At 65.2% G+C, this 21,925-nt stretch overlaps 5 protein-coding genes across 12 annotated transcripts; 4 read left to right on the top strand and 1 right to left on the bottom strand.

Moving 5' to 3' along the window:
- Nucleotides 1-745: 745 nt before the first annotated feature.
- On the bottom strand, nucleotides 746-3,358 carry S100A1 (S100 calcium binding protein A1). 2 transcript variants are annotated; one of them, XM_054806418.1, is made up of 4 exons: nucleotides 3,199-3,345; nucleotides 1,599-1,650; nucleotides 1,186-1,334; nucleotides 746-1,055 (listed from the first exon to the last, which is right to left on the bottom strand). In XM_054806418.1, exons 3-4 carry the CDS (start codon nucleotides 1,324-1,326, stop codon nucleotides 912-914), a joined length of 285 nt encoding a protein of 94 aa, XP_054662393.1. In that variant the 5' UTR covers nucleotides 1,327-1,334; nucleotides 1,599-1,650; nucleotides 3,199-3,345; the 3' UTR covers nucleotides 746-911. The 2 variants fall into 2 exon arrangements, with proteins under 2 accessions (XP_054662393.1, XP_054662392.1); XM_054806417.1 differs by lacking the exon at nucleotides 1,599-1,650 and having other exon boundaries at nucleotides 747-1,055; nucleotides 3,199-3,358.
- Nucleotides 3,359-5,424: 2,066 nt separating this feature from the next.
- Nucleotides 5,425-6,853, top strand: S100A13 (S100 calcium binding protein A13). 3 transcript variants are annotated; one of them, XM_054806464.1, is made up of 3 exons: nucleotides 5,425-5,907; nucleotides 6,193-6,451; nucleotides 6,660-6,853. In XM_054806464.1, exons 2-3 carry the CDS (start codon nucleotides 6,299-6,301, stop codon nucleotides 6,795-6,797), a joined length of 291 nt encoding a protein of 96 aa, XP_054662439.1. In that variant the 5' UTR covers nucleotides 5,425-5,907; nucleotides 6,193-6,298; the 3' UTR covers nucleotides 6,798-6,853. The 3 variants fall into 3 exon arrangements, with proteins under 3 accessions (XP_054662439.1, XP_054662440.1, XP_054662438.1); XM_054806465.1 differs by having other exon boundaries at nucleotides 6,177-6,451; XM_054806463.1 differs by having other exon boundaries at nucleotides 5,610-5,907; nucleotides 6,270-6,451.
- Nucleotides 6,854-7,898: 1,045 nt separating this feature from the next.
- S100A14 (S100 calcium binding protein A14) lies at nucleotides 7,899-10,126 on the top strand. The gene is made up of 3 exons (XM_054806460.1): nucleotides 7,899-8,004; nucleotides 9,393-9,539; nucleotides 9,646-10,126. Exons 1-3 carry the CDS (start codon nucleotides 7,972-7,974, stop codon nucleotides 9,763-9,765), a joined length of 300 nt encoding a protein of 99 aa, XP_054662435.1. The 5' UTR covers nucleotides 7,899-7,971; the 3' UTR covers nucleotides 9,766-10,126.
- A 2,722-nt stretch (nucleotides 10,127-12,848) lies between these two features.
- Nucleotides 12,849-16,817, top strand: S100A16 (S100 calcium binding protein A16). 3 transcript variants are annotated; one of them, XM_054806457.1, is made up of 3 exons: nucleotides 12,849-13,420; nucleotides 15,729-15,900; nucleotides 16,021-16,817. In XM_054806457.1, exons 2-3 carry the CDS (start codon nucleotides 15,745-15,747, stop codon nucleotides 16,183-16,185), a joined length of 321 nt encoding a protein of 106 aa, XP_054662432.1. In that variant the 5' UTR covers nucleotides 12,849-13,420; nucleotides 15,729-15,744; the 3' UTR covers nucleotides 16,186-16,817. The 3 variants fall into 3 exon arrangements, with proteins under 3 accessions (XP_054662432.1, XP_054662431.1, XP_054662430.1); XM_054806456.1 differs by lacking the exon at nucleotides 12,849-13,420 and adding an exon at nucleotides 14,980-15,102; XM_054806455.1 differs by lacking the exon at nucleotides 12,849-13,420 and adding an exon at nucleotides 15,005-15,120.
- A 1,316-nt stretch (nucleotides 16,818-18,133) lies between these two features.
- LOC129197724 (protein S100-A4-like) lies at nucleotides 18,134-21,097 on the top strand. Of its 3 annotated transcripts, XM_054806420.1 has the most exons (4): nucleotides 18,157-18,189; nucleotides 18,429-18,624; nucleotides 19,999-20,157; nucleotides 20,915-21,097. In XM_054806420.1, exons 2-4 carry the CDS (start codon nucleotides 18,550-18,552, stop codon nucleotides 21,077-21,079), a joined length of 399 nt encoding a protein of 132 aa, XP_054662395.1. In that variant the 5' UTR covers nucleotides 18,157-18,189; nucleotides 18,429-18,549; the 3' UTR covers nucleotides 21,080-21,097. The 3 variants fall into 3 exon arrangements, with proteins under 3 accessions (XP_054662398.1, XP_054662395.1, XP_054662396.1); XM_054806423.1 differs by lacking the exon at nucleotides 18,429-18,624 and having other exon boundaries at nucleotides 18,134-18,189; XM_054806421.1 differs by lacking the exons at nucleotides 18,157-18,189; nucleotides 18,429-18,624 and adding an exon at nucleotides 19,713-19,780.
- Nucleotides 21,098-21,925: the final 828 nt, after the last annotated feature.

The raw sequence follows: 21,925 nt of genomic DNA, 5'->3' as shown, positions 1-21,925 counted from the left end.
CCCCCGCGATCGCGATCCGGAGCGAGCGGGCGCCTGAGCCCAGCGGCGGGGGTCGATCCCGCAGGAGCCGCCCAGCAGGTCCTGGCTTTGGCGGAGGCGTCAAAGACCTTAGGAGGCCTCACGGCGCTTCCGGTCCCCCCGCGGCCTGGCTGGGCCTGTGGCCTGGGCTGTCCCCGGTGTATCCCCGCTTTCTGCCCCCCGTGTGGGGTCCGACCGGGGGAGCGAGGGCCCCGAGCCATGCGGGCTGGTTGGGAAGAACCGGGGCCGGCCCCAGCCTTGGCAGATGATGGCGCTGGCGGCCCTACGCCGGGCCGGGCCTCAGCGTTGGGGGTTCTGGGCGAGGAGATAAGAACCGGTTCCTCCAGCCCCGCGGGGCGCGGTGCCCGAGCCTTTGGTGGGACGAGCGACGAGTCCCGGCCTGCGGCCGACCCCCCTGGCCCCTCGTGCCCCCACCTTGCGCCCCTGTATCCTGCACTCCAGCCCCCCCCCAGTGCAGGGCCGGGGTCACCCGTCCCAGCCGTGCTGTCCCCCGGGGTGATGTCGGGCTCCGGGGCAAGGTGGGGCACGGGGTGCGATGGAAGAACCAGAGCAGGGTGGAGATGGGGATGTCTCCAGGCAATTGGGGTGACCCAGGGTGGCTTTTCCCCATGACCCCGTGGCTCAGGAGAGGGAAAGCTCCCTGGGATCCCCGGGAGCACTGGTAGGGGGGGACAGGGCAGAACTCCCGACCCTGGAAATGAAGGAGCTGACAATACGCTTCTGGCTGGGTCGGTGCCTTTATTGTGCAGCTGGATCCCAGTGGGATTCCCTGGATGTGCTGGGGAGCAGAGGGTGAGCTGGGGGGGATGGCGGGGGGCTCTGCGTTTTGGGGACACCACGGCTAGCTGCTGCGGGGTGGGGACCGGCCTGGGTCAGGCGTTCTCCCAGAAGAAGGTGTTGCAGGCCACGGTGAGGGCGGCCACCAGGACCACGTATTCCTGGAAGTCCACCTCCCCGTCGCCGTTCTCATCCAGGTCCTGCATGATCTTCTCCACGGCACCCGTGTCCTTCTGGGTCTGCGTGTGTCGGGGGGTGACAGGGTGACCCCGGGGCTCAGCAGCCTGCTGGGATGCTGCTGCCCCAGGGCACAGGAGGGAAAGGGGGACACCCCCCCGGCCCCCGCACCCCAACATGGCTGGTCCCTACCTCCAGGAAGCAGCCCAGCTCGCTCTGCAGCAGCTCCTTCAGCTCCTTCTTGCTCAGCTTGTACTTGTCCCCCTCTTTGCCCGAGTAATGGTGGAAGACGTTGATGAGCGTCTCCATGGCCCCTTCCAGCTGCGATGCCATGGCTCCGGCTATGGGGGGGGCACCCGCCGCGTTACGGAGGGGCAACCCCCCAAATTGCAGCCTCCCCCCCCCCCACTCCCTCCCACTGGGGAGCGTCGCTTGTCGTGGCCTCCACCCCGAACGCTTGGCGCTGGGCAGAGACCTGGCAGCGGGGGGGCGTCTGGGGGTCACCCCGCTGCTCCCCAGGGTTGGATGGGTGCTCCTCTGGGAGGGGGTCCCGGCCGCCTGCCCCCTGGCAGGGCACCCGTGTCCCCGCTGAGACCTGCGCTCACCTGAGCTCCCCGCCGTGCCGCCCGCCTGCTGCTCCGAGTGTGCCGGGCTGGGCTGGCCGGAGACGTTAAATAAGCTCCAAGCCCCCTCCGGGAGGATCCGATAACGGGGCTGGACAGCCGGGCTGGCACCGCCGGGCCACGCCACGCTGCCTTTGTTGGGGCCGGGACGAGGGGAGCCCAAACCTGTGGCGCCCCACGGCCCCGCTCACCCCATGCCGGCCCCGGGGTGATGCAGAGGAGCGTTTCCAGCCCCACGGGTGCTTATGGGGTGGCGGTGGGCAGGGGAGGGGTGGGCAGCGGTGCCGGGAGTCACTCTGGGGGGGCTTTGTGTCCCCCCTGTGTTAAACCTTGGGTGTCCCTTGTCACCGTCATGGGTGACGCTGGCCCTGCCATGGCCCCGTGGGGCAGCTGGGATGCCAGGGGGCATGGGGACGTGTGGGGTGGGCTGTGAGGTCCCTCGCTGCGGCCACCCCCCCCCGGCTGGCTCCGGGTCAGATCCTGCGCCAGGCCCTGGCTCCGCTCGCAGCCGTGGCCCCCGTGGCACCGCAGCACCCGGGGTCTGACCCCACGGTGTCACCCGCTCGGCGTCCGCCGGCATCCCCCATCTGTCAGCGCCACGGTGCCGTGCCGGATCTGTCCCCGGCCCTCCTCCCTCAGGGTGATAAGGCGTGGGTATCCGGTGTCCTCGGCCTCGCAACGGGAGCCAGCCGGGGCCGGGGGGGAGCCGGTGGGGGCTATCGGGTGACTCAGCCCGGGCCGCCCGCTCCTCGCACACAAGAAAGGCCTCTTGTCAAATTAAAAAAGCCCCACAATCCCAGCTCGGAGGTTGCTCCAGCAACGGCTCGGCCAAGAAACCAGATTCCCGAGCTGGCATTGCCCATGCCGATAATCCCGGCCCCGCCGCGGCTCTCGTTACGGCCCCGCATCCGCACAGCCGAACCCGCCACGGCCTCCCCGGCACCGGTATCCCTGGGGGAACAGCAGCGGTGCTGAGCCCCCAAACTTAGGTGGGTGCGATCATCCCATCTTTTTGGGCCCCCCCCACCCGCAGGGGGGCTGGCGGGAGCTGCCGGCACGGCGTGGTGGCTTTTCGCAAGAGCCGGGTGGTGCCGGGCTCTTTATCCTGGATTCCAGTCCTAATTTGGGGCTAATTATATCCTGCTCCCTCCGTTTCCATCTCCTGCACTTCCTGTCCCCGTGGTTGGGAAGCGCCGCGGCCGTGTGGCACCCCCCCCCCCCCCCAAACTGGGGACCCCAAAACCCACCCTGCCACCCGGCCACCCGCCCCACCACCCTGCATTGTGGGTGGGGGGGGCTGGAGGGTTTGGGGTGACGTGCAGGGTCTTGGGGGGGTCCAGCCCTTGTCCTGTACTGGGGGCAGCTGAGGTGGCTGCAAAGGGGATCCTGAGTGGAAGTGGGGGTCCCTGGCTGGAGGTGGGGGTCCCAGATGGAAGTGGGGGTCCCGAACTGAGCTGCTTCCCAGCAGGACACAGCTCCCATTTTTGGTGTGGGGCAGGGAGGGGGGCCCAGGGCTGGTGAGCTCCCGGAGAGGGGAGCCCGGGGACGGGGGGAGATGGGAGAGGACCCCGGTGGCACTCACTCGGCGGTGTCCGCGCGGGGGGCTGGCGACAGCGGAGCCCCTGTGCCGCTGTCCCCGGTGCGGTTCGGCAGCGGGCAGGATCTGGCCGCCCCTTCCGGGGACGCCTGGCCCCCCGGGGCCGTGTCGCCTGCCCAGTCGGGCAGCAGCTGCCTGTGATGGCAACGGGCATCGCTGCCTGATCCTGAGCTTAAAAATAACCCGACCCCGGTTCCCGCGGTGGGCACAGAGCCAGGCGGCCCTGGCTACCGGCACGGCCGGTGCGTCCAACCGCCCGGCTCTGCTGAGCTCCCCAAAGGCTCCGGCTGCGCTCGGAGGGGCTCTGCCCCGTTCTTATTAAACCCCAAACCTCCCCGGAGAGCAGGATTCGGCCAGGCGTTTCCTGAGCGGTGGGACTGGCTGGAGCCGGGTACCCAAGGGTGAACCCCGATGCCGTGGGGACATGGCGTGGGTGCCGGAGGGGTCGGCCCCGGGTACCGTGGCCCCGCTCCCTGCCGCTGCGGTGCCGGCCGTTGGGAGAGCACGCCCGGCGTGTCCGCGCTGGCAGATTCCCAGGACGAGCTCTTACCAAACTGGGAGCAGCGAGGGACATGCCAGGAGGTTTACACACATCTTGGAACAGGTTTCAGCCGCTGCGACTCCCAGTGCTCCACTTTGACCCAGCTAAACCAGTTGCTCCAGTTGCTGGTGCCGGGGCTGGGCCGATCTTGTCTCTCTGTCCCATTGCTGGAGCGTGGAAGAGGCTTTTCCATCCCTGGGGTTTGGAGGGGGGGGGGGAAGCTGCCGGGCACCCGCCGTGCTGGGGGCATCGCCGTGGCACCGGGCACCCGGTTCTGCATCCTCAGATAACCGCGCTCCCCTCCAACCGGCCCCGATACGTGCGGTGGGCTGGCGAGGACCGCTGCCGGGCTGGCACTTGCGGTGGCCGCAGTGACCGTCCCTGGTAGAGCCAAGACAGGTCGGGGACGACACCAGGACACAACCCCCCCCCTGGGGTGCACCCACACCCCAACCACGAGCTCTCACCCCGGCACACAGGGTCCAGTGATGCTCTGCTACCTCCCGGTAGCGCCGGGGTCCCCGAGGCCGGATCACCGCTCCCTGCCTGTGGGGACGGCCCCGAGCGGGGACCCCGGGCTCGGCCGGGAGGTGCCGTTTCTCCTGCCACCAGTGATTTGGCCGCATCCTGTCGTGGGGCCGCTGCAGCGCCTGTTGCCTCCTTGTCCCATCCCGGCACCCCGAATTCCACGGGCGGCGAGTCACGGGCCCGCCTGGCTCTCGGGGCCGGTGATTCACCCCAAACCTGTCCCCGTCCCTGCCGAGCCTGACTCATCCCGGCGGTTTCCCAAGAGACCATCTCGGTCCCCTGACGTGGGGCTCGGCGGAAGTCCCGTCCCCGTCCCCCCCGTCACCCCGGGGAGGGGGCCGGGCCGGATGGGGCTGCAGGAAGCCAATTCCTCCCCCGTGAGCTGGTGTGACGGGTGTGGGGTGGGGACCGAGGTGCCCGGTGCCGGCCGGAGCCACCCCATCCTTGTGGAGAGGTGGAGTGAGTGCGTCAGGGCTCAGCAGAAACTGCAGGGCTGGTGACGGTAGCACTGTGCCGGGGACCTCCCTGCTCTGGGTCCCCAAAACACTGCTGGTGGGGGGTCCCCAGGCTGGGACCCCACTCCCATGTGCTGTCCCGGTGGGGGGGACTTCTCACCCCGGCCTCGCTCCCCGTTGCGCTCGGTGTCACGCTGCCGTGGGGACACCGGGACACAGCGCAGGGATGGCGTGGCTGGCCATCAGGGACGGCCCTGCCGCGCTCCGGGCAGAGACAGTCCCCAAAATCACCCCCCCGCCCCGTCCCGCGCCACCGCCTCCGGTGTCCCCACCGCCTCTCCCTGGGCCTGTGCCGTTGGCACCACGCGGGGTTTTTTGGGGCCGGGGTGCGGGACACGGCTCCGGGGGCCCTGTGGGAACGGTGGTGCCGCGGCGCAGAGCTGCTCCGTCTCCCGGGTGGAAACCTGCCAGGGCTGCCATGTTATAAATACACGATGATTAAAGGGGAACGCTCGGGCAGTTCCAACCCCCTAATTAATTTGGATTAATTAATTTTTACAAAGCCCACTATTAATAGGGATGATGTCAGCAGGTGGCTGAGTCACAACTCTCACTCGGTGCGGGTCGAGCCCGGCCCCGGATCCGCAACGCCGTTGGGACGAGCCACCGCGTCGGGGCATGGCGGGACGTGAGCGGGGCGCTGGGGGCCATGTCCCCATCCCCAGCGCGACCCCGTCCCTGCGGGGATGCGTTTGGGGGCGAGACCTGCCCCGCGCCCCTGAAAAGGTCCGGGTGATGCTCCAGCCCAGCGAGTACCGGAGCAAACGTGCTCCATCCTCCTGCATCCCTCCCCTCTGCCCCGTGGTCCCATCCTGCTCCCCACCGGAGCATCCCCGCGGCGGCAGAGCCCGTGCCGTGCCGCTGAAACCAGGGCAGGTTCGCACCAGCATGGCCGAACGCTGAATTTGGTGCGCTGCCCGCACGGGGAGGGAGGAGAGGAGGACGTCTCTGCTCCCGGGGGTTGTCTGTACGTCCGTCCGGCTGCAACAGGAAACCCAACACCGTGGCGGCGGGGACAAAGTGCTGCGCTCTCCCCTCCTGCGGTGCGGGGTATAAAACCTCCCAGAGGGTCGAGACCTGCCTGCAGCTCTCTGCCTGCGGGTGAGGGGGGTAAGTAAGGAATCGCTGCCCGCAGCATCGGCCCCATCCCGGCCACCGCGTCTCGCAGGACAAGAGCGGCGCTGGGGACCCCCGCCGTCCCCCCCGTCCCTTTCCTGATGTCGCCACCGTCCCGGCTGCGTGCACGGTGTTTGTGCCACGCCGTGCCGAATGGCAGCGGTGTCACCAAACCGCTCTGCTCCCCTCCCCGCGCCTGGCTGAAGCGCTCGGTCCCTGGGGAGCAGAGGGGCAACACCCAGAGCTGAGCTGAGACCTTGCAGACTCGCTGCACCCTAGGTCAGGGTCCCCTTCTCCCGACGCACCCCAGGCATCGCCTCCGCCTCCGACCCCCCCCTCGGCTCCTCTCCCTGCAGCCCCGGGGCTGCTGCTGTGTCCCGACGCCATGGCCACGGGCGAGCTGACCGAGCTGGAGACGGCCATCGAGAAGATCGTCACCGTCTTCTTCACCTACGCCGGGAAGGAGGGCAAGAAGGGCACGCTGACGGCTGGCGAGTTCAAGGAGCTGGTCCAGCTCCAGCTGCCCAACCTGATGAAGGTGAGGTGAGGGGCAGCATGCGTGGGGAGGGGGCAGCTGGACCCCCATGGGTTGTCCCCCCCCACTCCAAGCTGGGGGGGCTGCTCCCGGTACCCTGGGATTTGTGAGTAAGAGCGAGCGGCAGCCCCTGCTCCTCCGCATCCCCGTCCTGCTCACCGGGGACCAGGATGCGGCCGAACCTCCCCTGTCCCCCCCCTGCCCCACACAGGACGTCCCCTCTCTGGAGGAGAAGATGAGCGAGCTGGATGTGAACAACGACGAGGAACTGAAATTTGGCGAGTACTGGCGGCTGATCGGGGAGCTGGCGAAGGCCATGCGGAGGGAGAAAGCGGGGAAGAAGAAGTGACGGGGCTGGTGGGGAAACCCGGCTGATGTGGAGCTAATAAAAAAGGTTTTCCTGAGCCCAAGCATCGCTGCTGTTCTTAGTGGGGGGCTCCCGATTTGGGCAGCCCATCTCCTCCCCTGCCTGCATCTGCCCGGGGACCAGCCCAGGTGGGTCGGGGCTCACTCTGCCCCGGGGTGGCTGCTGCAGGGAACCTGTGATGGATGGGGGCCGTTCCCAAATTGCCCTGGCGCTGGTCTGGCTTGCGAGGTGCCACCCTGCACCCCACAAATGCCTTCCTGCCAGGGCTGTGGGGGTGCTTAGCGCAACCCCAATGGGTGGCGGAGATGTGGCCGGGACCAGGGTGGGGCTCGGGAGCATCTCCGGCAACGACGCCGTGGTAGCCGCCACCTCCAGGGCATCGACACCCATCCTCTCTGGGGTCCTGGGTGGCACAGGATGGGGGACGTATCCGCTGGCACAGCATGTCATCCCCGGCTCAGAACCCTCAACCGAGCTCCCATCTCCGGCATTCAGCTCCCAGATCCCGTCGCTGCTGGGAAATGGTGAAATCCCTGCCATGGGATGACCCGTTCCTGGAGCCGGCCAGGGCCCGGTGCTTGGGCAGCTGTTCCCACGCGGTGCCGCGCGGTTGTGCCGTGCCGGGTTGGATGGGGAGCTGTCGGTGTGGCCAGGAAAGAGGCGTTTCCCGGCCCCACGCTGGCCCCGGGCCAGGCTCCGAAATGAGACGCCTTGCACCACACCGCAGCTGGCGGCGCGCAGGGAGCTCCCACTCACACCTCCCCGCGGTATAAAACCCCGTCGCGCCGCAGCCCGCGCAGACCCAGGAGAGCCCGTGGAGCAGGTAAGTGGCCCATCTGCCACTGCGGGATGGGGGTCCGCACCCAGGGGTCCCGCCACCTCTCTGCACCCCTCCCCACTCCCACGCTTGGCTCTGCCACAACTTGCCGCCGGGGCAGGGATGCTCCTGCCGCCGGGACGTGTCCCGGCAGCTCACCGCATCCCAGCGCTCCTTCCTCGCCCTGCTCTCAGTCCCGGCACCGAAGGAGGGGGAACTACCCCCAAGCTGAGAGCTGAGCCTGGCTTTCTTCCCCCCGCCAGCTCCCCAAGACCCCACCGGAGAGGACAGACCCACCGCTGCTGCCACCGAGGACTGACAGACCCCGCGAGAACCAGCATGGGCCAGTGCAACTGCCGCAAGAAGCGCAAGGTCCATGAGCGACGCTGCGGCACCGGGAGGGCCGGGACCCCCGGTGGGGTGCGGGGTGCAGGGGTGACCCCGCACGGCCCCATCCCTTGGAGCACAGCCCTGGGCATGGGGTGACTCAAAGCAGCGCGGCTGGACCAGCCCCATCCTGGAGCCAAGCTCCAGCGGAGGAGCCAGGAGGCTGATTTGGGGTTCAGCGACACTGCTCCGGCGCTGGGCGCGGGGACCTGGTTGGTGCTGCAGACTTGGAGCCGCTTGAAAGCTCGGGGAACCAGGCAGCTTTCTCCAGCTCCTGTGGACTCATCTTCGGGAGCTGTGCTTGCTACTTGCAACCTCTCCAAGGAAGCCCAACGGCAGAAAGTCTCCTGTTTTCCTCAGCTTTCAAACGGGAGGTGCCCACCCCGCGCCCGCTTTGCACCTGCGGAGGATTCGGCCCTGGCTGGCTGAGCCGGGGTGCCAGGCTGAGGTTCTGAAGATTGTTGGGTTCTTCCTAATGGGCATCGCCTGATGTGGTTTAATAGTGTTTCAAGGGGAAACCGCAGATGCCAAGTGAATCACCATCGTTTCCCGTCAAACGCAGCTTTGGCTAATTAGCACGAGTGGCTGGAGAGCTGGGCGCATGGGTAGGGCTGGGCTCTGCCCCCCACCTTGCTGGAGAAGGGGTCCGCAGCCCCGATGGGGAGGGAGAGGGGCTCCCGCCGTCACCGAGCCCCATCCCGGCAGGCGCCCGAGTCGTCCCGGGCACTGACTCATGCCGCCATCCGCCGCTTGTGCAAAGGAGAGGAAGAACCAGTCCGGACGGCCGCGGCGGCCCCTGTGCGCCGTGGGTGTAGCACCCAGAGACGCCGGGGTGGCTGAGCCTCGCTGGCCCCGGGCAGGGAGAAGTCCGGGCAAGCAGAGACAGGGGGTGACATGCCTGTGGGGAGGGGTGTCACATCGAAGTGGAGGGGTATGGCAGCTGTAGGGGGGTATTGCAGCCGGGCAGAGTCTGTATGGAGGGATGCAACATCTGTATGGCAGGTTCTCACATCTGTACGGTGGGTTCTCCCATCTGTATGGTGGGTTCTCACGTCTGTATGGAGTGGTTTCACGTCCGTATGGAGTGGTCTCATCTGTATGGAGTGGTCTTGCATCTGTACGGGGGGTCTCATGTCTGTACAGTGAGGTCTCACATCTGTAGAGGGGGTCTCACATCTGTATGGAGGGGTAGCATGTTGATAAGGAGGTTGATGGCATCATTGCAGAGGGGTTGAACATCTGCAGAGGGCACTGGCACATCTGCTCAGGGGGGTGTCCCATCTACTTGGGGGCTTGTCCTGTCTGTCCGGGGGATGTCCCGTCCACCCAGGCATGTGTCCCACTGGTGCTCACCCCTCTGTCCCCCCGCGCAGGACTGCCAGGAGCTCACTGACGTGGAGCGGGCCATCGAGACCGTCATCAACCAGTTCCACTGCTACGCGGTGAAGGGACAGAAGGAGTACCTGACGCCCAACGAGATGCAGGAGCTGGTGGTGCAGAAGCTGCCCCACCTGGGGAAGGTGAGGGCAGAGCCCAGGGGTGGGCAGGGGGAGCTGGGGTGGGCACGGGCTGCCTGCGGGACCCCGCAGCCCCATCACCCCGATGCTTTTTCTGCCCCCGCTGCAGTGCGTTGGACCGCTGGAGGAGAAGATCGAATGTATGGGAGACCCTGACGAGGCCAAGCTGGAGTTCGGAGAGTACTGGGACATGATGGGGGACGCGGCCAAGGGCTGCCGGAGGAAGTAGAGGGTGGTGGGGGAACGGGAAGGCGCCCGAGGCCTCAGGCTCTGCACCGAGAAGCACGAGAGGCTGCTGGTCCCGGTGGGATGCGCCTGGGAAAATGCAGCATCGCTCCTGCCGGGGCTCGTCTCTCCTCCCCACGTCCCCAGCCGGGGCGGAGGGATCCCCCTCCCCGGCTCCATCCCTGCCCTCTCTCGTCTCTCCTTCCTGTCAGGAAACCTCCCTTCCCATCCCCAGCTCCGGCCCGTGCCGCGGTGGGAGGGAGGTGGCAAGGGGGTTCCTGGCCCCAGCTCCGGAGCCGTCTTTCTCCGTCCTTTGCTCCAGAGCCTTTACCCCCAGGGTTGTCCCGCCTCCGGCCCCGAAAACTCTCCGGTTGCAGATCCCCCAGCCCCGGAGCATTGCAGCGAGAGAGACTCGGCTCCTTTCCCCCAAAAGCCCTTGGATGTGCGGGCTCGTCCCCCCCCCCGGCCCCACACCCCGCCACCCCATGGGACCCCCTTTGCCACCGCTCTGCCTCGTGCTTCGAGCACCTTCGGGGGTATCCCGGGCTCCGGGCCAGCCCCGACGTTGCCGTTCGTGGCCTGGGTGTATTCTTTGCTCTTCCCCTGGCGCAGGGACCGCGGGTGCCCTGTGCCTGCCCAGGTTTTGGGGTGCTATGCCAGGGCTCCCCCACCTGCCCCTCTCCAGGGATGCTGGCCCCTGGCTGGCGGTTGGGCTCGGGGCTGGGACGGTGGCGGGTTGTTATCGGCTTGCGTCACTTGCAACCATTTTTGTATAAATTAATAAAGGAAAATACTGGAAAAAAACCCCACAAACCCAGCCAGGATGGGGTGACCTCATTTGTCCTTCGTGGGAGAGGGAAAGTGGGGAGCAGGGAGGGATGGGGCTGCAGCGATCGTGGCTCTGAGCGTCACTTGCTGCTGGGTTGCGCAGTCCCACTGGTCCCAGTGCAAGGTGTGAGGGTGCAAGGGATGCTGCGGGTGTGCACGGGATGCTGCAAGTGTGCATGGTGCTGTGGGTGTGCACGGGGCTGCACATATGCACGGGACGCTGCAGAGTGCTGTGGGTGGGTGCGATGGCCATGGTGCTGTGGGCGTGCGTGGGCATTGCGGGTGTGCGCAGTGCTCGGGGTGTGCATGGTGCCGAGGGTGTGCAAGGGGTCATACACGTGCCCAATTCCTGGGGTGGCTCGTGCCCAGTGGTCCCCGTTGCAGGGACCCCACAAGCTGACCCCACAACCGGGCGCTCCGTGGGCTTTGGGCACGTGGCTGCACACTGGGCTGGAGGGAGCTCAGAGAACACCCCGAAATCCTGCGCTCGGAAAGACCCGGGAGCTGCGATGCCAGCGGCAAGATCCCACCCGTGCGGGGAGACTGTGGGATTTCTGCGTAATTACAGCAAATTAGAAAACAGTAAATGCCACAAAGCGGTGGCGTGCTGGGACGGAGCAATTAGCTCAGGCACCGAGCGCACGGAAGGTGAAGAAATGGACTTGAGAGGGTGCTGGGCACCTGCTGAGCTGGGTTATCCCAACTTTCCATTCCTGCTGAGCTCCGTGTCCCGGAGGAGCCCATGGGCAGCCCCAGAACCACGATGGGGACCCCAAAAATGGAGAGGGTGCAGGCACCTTGGCAGCTCCTGCGTCACCTTGCAAGGCTCTGTGCTGTGGAGGAAGAAAAAAAAAAAAGAAAAGATGAACCAAACCAAACCCCAGAGAAATGTGATGAAACCCAAGGCTGGGCTGGGGTGGCAGGTCCTCCCGGGCCGGCGCGGCAGCACCGACACCGTGGCTCGGCCACAGGCCACCCTCTGTCTCCTCTCACCTTGGGGTGGATTTCACAACGAGAATGACTATTTATTGTTCCTGCCTTGGAAATAAATACATGGAAATTAAGCAGAAAGGTGTGGTGTGCGTTTAATTAGAGACAGGAAATGTGTCAAATGGTTGGGGTGATGGAAGGGGGGGGGCGGGAAAGGGGATCTTCTCCCCGACACCAGGCTGGGAACGTGCCGTGGGAGTGGGGAACTCCTGGGTCCTGTTTCTGGTTTGGTGACTGTCCCCTCGGCATGACGGTGCGCTGTCGGGAGGACAGCGATTCCTGCGGCGTGAGCCATCCTTGATAAGTATCTGTTGTATCTGGAAAGTCCTCGGAGGTGGTAGGAACAGCTCAGACCCTTCGTGAGTCAACGCCGACCGTGAGGGTATGGCACCGCGCTGGTGGAAATGCCGAGAAATGCATTTGTCCGTGCCGGGGCGTGCGGAGCGGTGGCTCCAGGGTACCCATCGTGGCGGTCACCAAAGACCCCCAAAGCTGGGGCTCAGCGTCCCCCTGCCCTCTGCAAAGGGTCCCATGGGGCAGAGCTTGTCCATGAGAAGCCAAACTGCTCCCGACCCTCCAGACCTGGAGCTGGTGGGGACCAGGGGAGAGACCAAAATCATCGGGGCGACCAGAATGGCTGGGAACTATCTTGCGATGGGTTCGGATGGTACGTGGCTGCTCCGAGCGCACGCACACGCCCTGGATGCCTTGTAAAAATAAGGGCCTGGATGTGGTTGTGACATCTGCCAGGCACAGGAGAATAATGAAAGCCCATGATTCAGAGGTGAGCTGTTTGCCTGCAGGGTCCGGGAGGGATTCCCACCCTCCTGGGATGTTGCATCAACGACACCGGAGCATCTCGGCCGAGAATGGGTTTGCTTCCTCTCAACCGAGATTAGGAAGAAACCAGTGGAGAGCTGGGATGACACATGTCGGTTTTTTTTCCGGGACGGGACTCCCAAAGATCCTCTGGCTGCTGCCTGTAACACATCACCTCCTACTTCGCGTACGCAGCTCCCAATAACGCCCGTATCTAATCTTGGCATCAAATCGCCGTGCCATTGCTCTGGTAGACACGCAGGGGTACAATTTGTTGGGACAATTAATTACGGATGTGACTTTACAAGCACAGCTACCAGCTGAGAGGAGCCTTATCTGTCCTGGTGCATCTAGAGATGGCTGAGAGCTGGATACGGCCCTGCTCGGAGCTGGTGCTTGTGCTTCCAGGGTCCCAGAGACCCTTTCGCCCTTGAGAACGAGTGGTTTTGGTTCAAATAAACAGTGCCCCCCCCACCTTGCCGGGCAGGTCCTGTGCCACGCCGGATCCGATTGGCCGGCCTTGCTGGTGGGATGGTTTGGAGCAGGGTGGGCAGCGGGGATGTGCCGCGGGATGGAGGAGCCGGGTTTTTAGCCGGTGCATGGCTGGACGGTGGCAGGTTTGCAAATCCTGCGATCAGGCTGGAGTTGCACTGTGCCCGGTAAATCACCGCTGCCGGGAGCCCACCACCCCTTCCAGATGGTGGGGTCTTTTGAGGTGGTCCCTAAATCCCTGCCTGCTATCACCCCATGGCCACGGCCATGTGCAGAGCGGCCCCCGCCGTGGGTCCCCACTCGCACCGACCCGTCCAGATGTTGCAATCGCAGGAGAGCCATTTCCCAGGTAAGCCCCAGCCCTGGAACGCCCTGGGAACGTCAGGGAGGGGCGGGAGCCTCTTTAAAAGCCCGTCTGGGCCCGGCGGGATGGGTGCAAGGTGAGAGGAAAGCGGGCGTCATCGGCTCCCACTGCCCGTGCTGCCAAATCGGCGACAGACGGACACAGCGGGACCCGCGGACGGAGCCAGGTGAGGCTCCGAGCTGGGGACAGGAAAGCCGGTATCGGGACCCTTGGGGTGAACGTTCCTCCGGGAGCTGCCCTGGGACGTGCCACTGCAGGTTGGGTGGTGGAAATCCCCCGAGCCCTTCGGCAGCACCGCGCGCGTGGGGCTGCAGAGGAGGGGACCCGCCAGATGCCGGGGGAGCACCGGGGCGGGGGGGTGCTGGGCTGGGGGGTGGGTGGTCTGGCATGGGGCTCAGCAGCACCCATTGACCTCTGCTGCCTACGGAGAGCCCGGCACATGGGGTTGCCAGTGGGGTCCAGCCCCTGGAAAAGGGGGCTTTGCCCGCAGCGATGCCAGGGCTGTGGGCAGGGAGCGCCGGGGCTGTGCCCGGCTGCGGGTCCTGGCTCTGGGCACCGGTGCTGGTGAGTGCGCGAGGAAGGAGAAGGAGAGGTGAAAGAAGAGGGGGGACCACGGCGGCAGGAGCGGAGCAGCCAGCGAGCCCCATCCTGCCCATCCCGCCTACCCGGCGCCCAGCCCTGCCGCAGCCGTGCCAGCATCCCCGCGTCCCACCGCGGTGACAACATCCCCATGCCCCAGGCCGGCCCCGGGGACACGTGGTGTGCCGCGGCGCGGGTGACGGCAGGGCCATAAAGGCTGCGCTGTGGTGGATGGGCTGGCGCCGTGAGTCAGCGGCGAAGCAGCAACCATGATGCCCCGAGGATGGGCTGGGTGCTGATGGTGGGGGACTGGCGACACCGGCGTGGGGTCTGCATGTGGGGACCCCAGCGGGTGCAGAGGGTGGGTGTGTGGAGGGTACATTTGTCCAGTTGATGCTGATTACCTTTTGCTGGCAATTAATGGCCCGGGATGAGGAACAGCCGGTGCCGGAGGTCTCTGGTGAGCGGCTCTCGCCACAGCTCACAGCGGGACCCCTGGCCAGCGCTGGGACTGTTCGAAAGCCACCCTGGTGCCCAGCGCCCTGCAAGCCGGGGACGGTCGCTGGTCCTGGCACGGGGTGGCCCTGGGCCGCGACACCGTGACACAGCGAAGGCTCCCGCGGGGACGAGGGTTGCTCAGGAGGGCACCCAGCCTCGCCGAGGCACGCAGGGACGGGCGGGAGAGCGCGGGGAGCCCGGGGCTGAGCCTCGTGTCTCTCGTCACCACCCCGATGTGCCGATGTGCTTGGCCTGGTGCTGGATTGGGGACGATCAGTGCAAAAAGAGAGAGGGGATGGGAGCCAAGTCCGGGGCAGCGGGCAGGTCCCGCGGGCTCCCGGGGAGCAGCCAGACTGCAGACACCCTCCTGGATGATGCCCCCACGCTGGGGGACAGTGCTGGGACACCCCTCTGGGCTCCACGCGTGCCATCCCGTCGGCTTCCTCCAAGATCCGTGTGGCCACCGCTGCTGTGACGCTTGGCGTTGCACCCCGGGCTGGTGTAAATCAGCATGGCTCCAGAGAAATGAGAGGGAGCAACACGCTCCAGCTCGTCCTGCTCCCTGCCACTGACGGGGCAGGAAAGAGCCAAGGCTGGACAAGGTGACGCAGTTTCCCTCCCTGCCTGCCTGCATCCTGCCCGGGATGCGGATGTCGGACCCCGTGACAGGGACCATCCTGTTGGGTCCATCCATAGGAAGGAGCTTCCTGGCTTGGGGCAGCCTCAGGACCGCGGACGGAGGAGGGGGACCCCCAGATATCAAGCGAGCAGGCAGGATCGGACGCCGGGGTACTGCGGGGGGGGGATGCCCTTGGCTGGTCTCGTGGGGGGGCTTGGGCAGGTCCGAACCTGCCCCGCCGGGGTGTTCCCAGAGCCATGAAGCAAGAGGAGGGCTGGCTGGTAATTCCTGCCCTCGTCCCGCCGCCACCGCCGCACGGCTCCCAGCCCCATTCCTCCCTAATGAGCCCTGGGAACTGGCGGCCGTGGCCCTGGTGCTGAGGAGCCCCGCGGCCCCAGCGCCATAATTGCCATCCCGTCCCACGCGCGGGGGTGGCCGCCCCGGGGGGGGGGGGCAGGTGGGGCGGCTGGCGTGGGGCGGGTGCTCTGGCGGAGCCAGGGCAGGTGGCATGGCGGATTTTTGGGGCGATTCTATGCGAACAGCGATGTGGGAAGATGAGCACCCTGCACATTGGCAGTGCCGGGTTGTTTTTGCCTTTCCACGGAGGCTGCTCTTGGCCTGCCCGGGGTCTGGCGGTGGTCCCAGGGCCGGCGGCAGCGGAGACCCCCCCTGTGCGTGCTCCGAGTGATGGCACCTGCCCTTTCACCCCCCTCCCCATCCTCCAGCATGGGCACATGGAGGGTCCCCATCCTTGACCCCCCCCCCTCCGTCTCCACAGGTGACCGCAGGCAGCGATGGCAGAATGCACGGAGCTGGAATGGGCTGTGCAGGTGCTGGTGAACAACTTTGACAAGTACTCGAGCCGCTGCTGCTGCTGCAAGAAGCCGCGGCGCATCAGCAAGAAGGATTTCCGCAAGATGCTGAGCTGTGAGCTCAACCACATGCTGACGGTGAGGCCGGGGTGCGTGGGGCCGGGGGACCGACTCCTTACGTTTGCGTGGGGTCCCCTTCACCCTGCACCCCGCTTTTCTCGGCTGCCCCGGTCTGAGCGGCTCTGCTTTCTCCCCCAGGACACCGGGAACCGGCGAGCGGCCGACAAGCTCATCTGCGACCTGGATGAGAACAAAGACGGCCGCATCAGCTTCGAGGAGTACTGGACCTTGATAGGCGGCATCGCCAGCCCCATTGCCCAAATCATCCGTCAGCAGGAGCAGAGCGTCAAGCACACCAAGTAGCCGGCTGCATCCGGACCCTCCCGGGGCTCAGCACCTCCCCGAGCTCAAGCCCCTGCTTCTCCGCGGCTCCCCGCTTCTCACCTCTCCCGCTGCCGAGCCCTGCCCCGAGCCCCAGCTTGCCCCGGGGCACCCCGGTCTCCCACGGCTTTGCCGATCGAGCCATGCCAGGGTGCAATCGGGGCGGGAAGACCCTGCGGGTGGGAGCTGGGGGGGGTGAGAGGCCATCGCAGCCTTGGGGAGCTCCTCATTGCCCCACACTATGCCATCCCTGCCCTCATCCTCTTCCGCGAGCCCTGTCCTTGCTGGGCTGCTGGGCAAGAAGCAAAGGGGGAGGCTTCCCCTTATCTAGGACATGAATTCTGTCTGTTCTCAGACCTCTGGGGCACGGCCCCGCTGGCAGAAACCCTATCACGATCAGGACCCCCTCTCCCCTTGGAGCTCTCCCTCAAAATCGGGGGGGGGGGTGGTGTCTTTTTGGGAAAAGGGTGCCTTTCCCCCTGCCCAAGCTGGTGAAGGGTCCTGCCCTGCCTGCGCTGCCTGGTGCTCCGGTCCTTCAGGCTCGGGAAGTGGCACGGTCCTGTCCGGGCAACACCGCCGTGGTTATTTATTGCAGCAATAAATTTTGGAGGAGCAGCGGGTGACGCTGAGGCTCTGCCTTCCCGGAGGCTGCCCTGCAGCACGTACGCACCGAGGGGGGCTGCGGGATGGGGGGTGTCTGCCCGGTCCCTCATCACCCACGCAGTCACGGCGTGCCCTGGGCTGATGATAACGCCCGTCCCAGCCCTCCGGCCTCGCAGGGATGGGCTCCCTGGGGCTGATGGAACCACCACGAGGTGTCAGCAGACACCGTGGCCTCCCAGCACCCCAACCGGCCCCGCAGCACCCCACACCGCTGCCTGGGGCACCGGGTGCGGATGCTGCTGCCACACGTCCTGGCGGGACCCCCTCTACATCCCCACGCGGGGTCTCCAACAGCCTGGGACTGCAGCCCCCCCCCCCTCCCGATTTGTGCATCACAAGGGCATGGCCACCCTAACCCTGGGGCATCTCGGGGGGGGGACACCCCGATTCCCGTGCTGCATCTCGGTGCATTGCACGCTCCCCACCCGGGATGGGGAAGGGGAAAAGCTCCGTGGCCCTGTGTGTGTGCCGGAACACCCCAGGGCCCGCAGTGTTTGGCGGGGAGCGTGCTGCAGCCGGGCTCGTGGCGCCCTGTGACGCCCACGGTGCTGGCCAACAGCCCGAGCCGGCAGCCATGGCGCCTGCTGGGGATTTTCCACTGGGAGGGGACCTGGCCCTGGGCCTGACAGCATGGCGGTGGCCCCCCGCGACCCCCACTCCCACGACGAGGGGGGATGTCAGCATCTTGGAGACGGGATCCCCCCATCCCCTTCCGGCCAGCCCCCCCCTTGCTGACCCTGCTGTCCCCCTCCCCGATGCAGGAGCATCGCTGGCTCCTGCCTGTCCCCCTGCCCATGCAGCCCACCTTCCCCTGCCCTGCAGCACCGGGGTTCACGGGCGAACTGGGGGTGCCCCCGTGGGAGATGGCGCAGCCGGGCAGGGCTACGGCTGAGTCATGGAGGAGGAATCCCTCCGGCGAGGGCAGGGCTCGTGACTCACGCCGCTGTTTATGGGGTGAGTTGGGCTCGGCTGGGCGCTGTGCCTGGCTGCTCACGTGGGATCCCAGCGATCCGGTGGGATCTGGGGTAGACTCTCAGGATCAGAAGGGACCCTTGGGGTGAGGGGCAACCAGCCCCCCCATTTCTAGATGCAGATCGGCTGCAGCGCACGGAAACAATTCAGGATGTTCCCTGCCTTGTGCATGCTTCCCCGCAGGACCCGGGCATCCGGGTTGGGGCTCTGAGCAGCTGCAGCCCCTGTGACCGCACTGGTCACGTTATTTCCCACCCCGGAGCTGCTTGGAGCAAACACGGGTGTATGGGGAACACGGAGGGGGGGGGGCATGGAAGAGGTTGCTGCAGCGTGCAGGGGACCGGTGTGTCGGTGAGAGCGTTGCACGGGCATCTGCGTGGGCAGGGGGTGGGTTGTGCGCCCGTGCGCTTGGCAGCTGCACCCCTGGGTGCTCCTCCTGGAAAACCCTGGGGCAGTTTGCACAGCACCGTATGGCAGGCGGGGAGAGGGACGGCGTGGGGCTGCGGGACAGGGCTGGGGCTGCCGGGCTCTGCAGCTGGCTCCAATTTAGGAAGCTCAAACCCACGCTCCTGTCCTCGTGTCCCCAGCAGGATCAGCTCCAGGCACTTTGTGCCCACTGCTAACCCAGCCCCGGCTGTGCACCAGCCTCGAGCTCCCACATGCTCCAAGATTTGCAAGATTTCAGAAAATGCCTGGAATACGTGTTCCCCCATGGTGCTCTCCAGCTGCCAGATCTCTGGGAGAGGGAAGACACATTTCTTCTGCAATCACCTCGAGATGCTCGAGGTCAGGCCACCTTGGGTTTCGCCAGACGAGGATTTACCCTGGCTCCCTCCAAACCAAATGGGTGCTTGCGGATGGGTGGCAATGCAAACGTAACTGGGGGTTTGCAGGGAAAAGCCAGGCGCCCTCCCCGATGCTGATGCTCCCTCGGGAGCAGCCTCCTGCCAGGATGGCCACCACCCTGGAACAAGCACTGGCCTCCAGCATTGCCACCTTCCACGGGCGCTTGGGAAGGAGGGTGACAAGTACCAGCTGAGCAAGGGCGAGCTCAAGGAGCTGCCCAGCTCCATGGGGGTGAGCGTGGGGACACCTGGGACCGAGCCCCACAACCACCCCCACGACTGGGGAAGATGTGGGGGTCAGGGAAGGGCTCACTCCTCCCTGAACGAGGTTCCCCCATCTGCCAAAACCACCCATTGTGGTTCCTACCTACCTATGCCATGGCCGGCGAGCGCCGTCCTTGACCCTGCTGATGCTCTGTGCCAGGAACAACTGGGTGAATGCAGCTTCTGGGTGCTGCTGAAGGACCTGGAGGACAAGGGCAACACGATGGACTTCAAGGAGTACGTGGTCCTCCTGGGCTGCCTCGGTGTGCTCCGCAATGACTTCTGCACTAAGGCTTGTGGCCCCACCAGCCGGCATTGAGCCGCAGCCCTTGGCTCGAATAAAACTGCTGTCACCTCCCCAGCCCCGCTGCGGAGCCTGCTCGTTTGCACTGGGGTCACGGGGATGGGAATGCTTGGGATTGTCTGTCTTGGGGAGACCGGGGCCACCCAGAAAGCTGGCGGTGTGGGGGACACTGCAGCGATGGTTTAGGGGGGATGTGCACTGGTGACCCCCAAGGGATGCCCCAGCCTTTCCCAGTCCCTGCGCCCATCCCTTGACTTGTACCTCAGACCCCAGACTCCCCAGTACGGCTGGCAGCTCGTCCCAGCAGCACCCAAACCCACTCATCTCCCACTAATGGGATCACACAGCTCGTTAAGCAAAAATGAGGCGTGGGCGAAACCGCCTGCGTGGAGCTGCTGGGAAAGCCTGGAGGCGAGGGGGCTGCGTGGGGCGCGCTGGGCAGTGCCACCCCGGCCAAGCTATAAATGCCCATCGCACTCGGGCTGCAGCACCCCGGTTCCTCGCTGCTACCTGATCTTTGACGACCCCGGTGAGTCTCTGCTCCCCCCCCACCTCGTGCATTGCCCGTTGTGCAGCTTTGCTCTCCAGCTGCAATTCATCCGGCAGCCGCTGCACCCCAAAACATCTCCCTGAGAGGTGCCGGGGTCGTAGCCGCCCCTCTGCAGCATCACGGACCGATTTGGGAAGGGTGGGGAGGACAGACCCCCGTCGTCACCCTGACCCCATCCCCGGTGCTCTGCCCTCCAGGCACGCAGGAGGTTGGCGATGACGTGTCCCCTGGAGCAGGCGCTGGCTGTGATGGTCACCACCTTCCACAAGTACTCGGGGAAGGAAGGGGACAAGTACAAACTCAGCAAGCAGGAGCTCAAGGAGCTGCTGAACAAGGAGCTACCCGTCTTTGGGAGCGTAAGTGGCCATGGGGGGGGGGCCACATCCCTTTGCATCCTTGGAGGGAGGTGTCGTAGGGGTGGGAGCAAGACCCCATCCTCGGGTCTTTCCACGAAGAATCATAGAATCTTTAAGGTTGGAAAAGACCTCTAAGATCATCGAGTCCAACTGTCAAGCGTGGTGCAAACAATGGTGAGCTGAGGAGGTCTCTGAATTTCCCCAAAGCACGCACCGTGGATGCAGCCCACGTGCGAGACGCTGAGACCTCGTGCTTTAGGGCAAGACCCGGGGAGAAGGAGGGACAAGGGCAGGGGGACCTGAGCTGGAGCATGCTCAGACCGAAAGGAAACTTGGCTTTCTTATACCCACAGAAATATTTTGATTGGCAAAGAAAATCGTGCTCCGATTTCATTTTTTTTTTTTTTTTAATCCTTTTTTAACTCCCACTTCCCCTTCTGGTTTGTGGTTTAAGATTGGGAGGAGGGAGAAGAAATTTTTTTTTTTTTTTAAACCAAACTTTTTCATGGCTGAGAGGCACAGCTGCTGTAGCCGTGCCAGCACGCCCCAGATCACAGGTAAGCCAGGTGTGTTTCTAAAGGCCACCTCCTTCCAAAAGCAAAGAGAAAACCCTCCTTCGAGGCAGGGGGAGGGAAGCCCAGGCTTTTTACTTCCTTCTTTGCAAGCAACAGGGTTGGACGGGGAAACATTTCGCTCATCCGTGAGCCCCCAAAACCACTTACCCCCACCGCATTGTCCCCCCACCCCTGCCTTGCAGAAACAAATGGATGAAGCAGAGTTCAGGAGGCTCATGAACGACCTGGACCACGACAAGGACAGCGAGGTGGACTTTAAGGAGTACGTCTGCTTCCTGGCCTGCATCACCATGGGCTTCAACGAGTTCTTCAAGGATGGTCCCACCAAGCAGCCCCGCAAGAAGTGATCCCCCCCCACCTCCCAGCATCGCAGCAGGGCTTTCAATAAAAACTTTTCCAAAGCCGTGGCGTGCATCAGCAGGGTTCTGTGTGCCGAGGGTTAGTGGGCAGCTGGGTGACTCACGTCTTCCCCCAGCTCCGTGGGATTTTCCACGGTACGACTCAGCCCTGAGAGGCATATTTTTTTTTTTTTGGAAAAGTCTGAGCAAAACAGCTCAGCGCCGCCTCTGAGCAACTCGGACTTTCCCCTCGAACTGTCCTTGCTGGCTCGGGGAAGAGGTTTAGTGCATGTTTAGCTCAAAACGAGCTTCCCTGAGCTCGGCTCGTGGGTTGGCACAAGCTGCCCTGGGCAATGCATCGGGTTTGGGGAGGGAGAGCTGGTCTGGAGGAACCGAACAGCAAGACGCAAGGTCCGTGTAAAGCACAAAAGCCAGAGCGTGTCCCCAGTTCCTGCAGAAAAGAGCTCTTTCTGAGCAGCTGGGGGACACCCTTAGCCCCCCGGGGATGTGGACGAGCCCACGCTGAGGGACTGCATTGGAGAAGGTCAACCTGAGCCCCCCCCCCCCGCTCCCAGATTTACCACGGAGCTGCAGACAAGCAGCAGCTTCCCGAGCACATCAGCCTGCGATACCGGCTGGGACCCACGGAGCTCACCCCCCCCACACCTCCACCCTCCCGTAGACTCAGCCACTCCTGACAGGTCTGGGCTGGTTTGCAGAAGGTGCTGCAGCTGCTCTCCAGCCTTCCCCAGCAGCCTCAAAAACCCGGATAAACCACCCCAGATTCAAAAAAAGTCCTTGCAAAGCCTCTGCACCATTGCATGGCAGAGCAGACCCCATCTCTGAGCCCCCAAG

Source organism: Grus americana, chromosome 29 (genome assembly GCF_028858705.1).
Source record: "Grus americana isolate bGruAme1 chromosome 29, bGruAme1.mat, whole genome shotgun sequence".
NCBI lineage: Eukaryota > Metazoa > Chordata > Aves > Gruiformes > Gruidae > Grus > Grus americana.
This window is presented reverse-complemented; position numbering and strand designations above follow the sequence as displayed.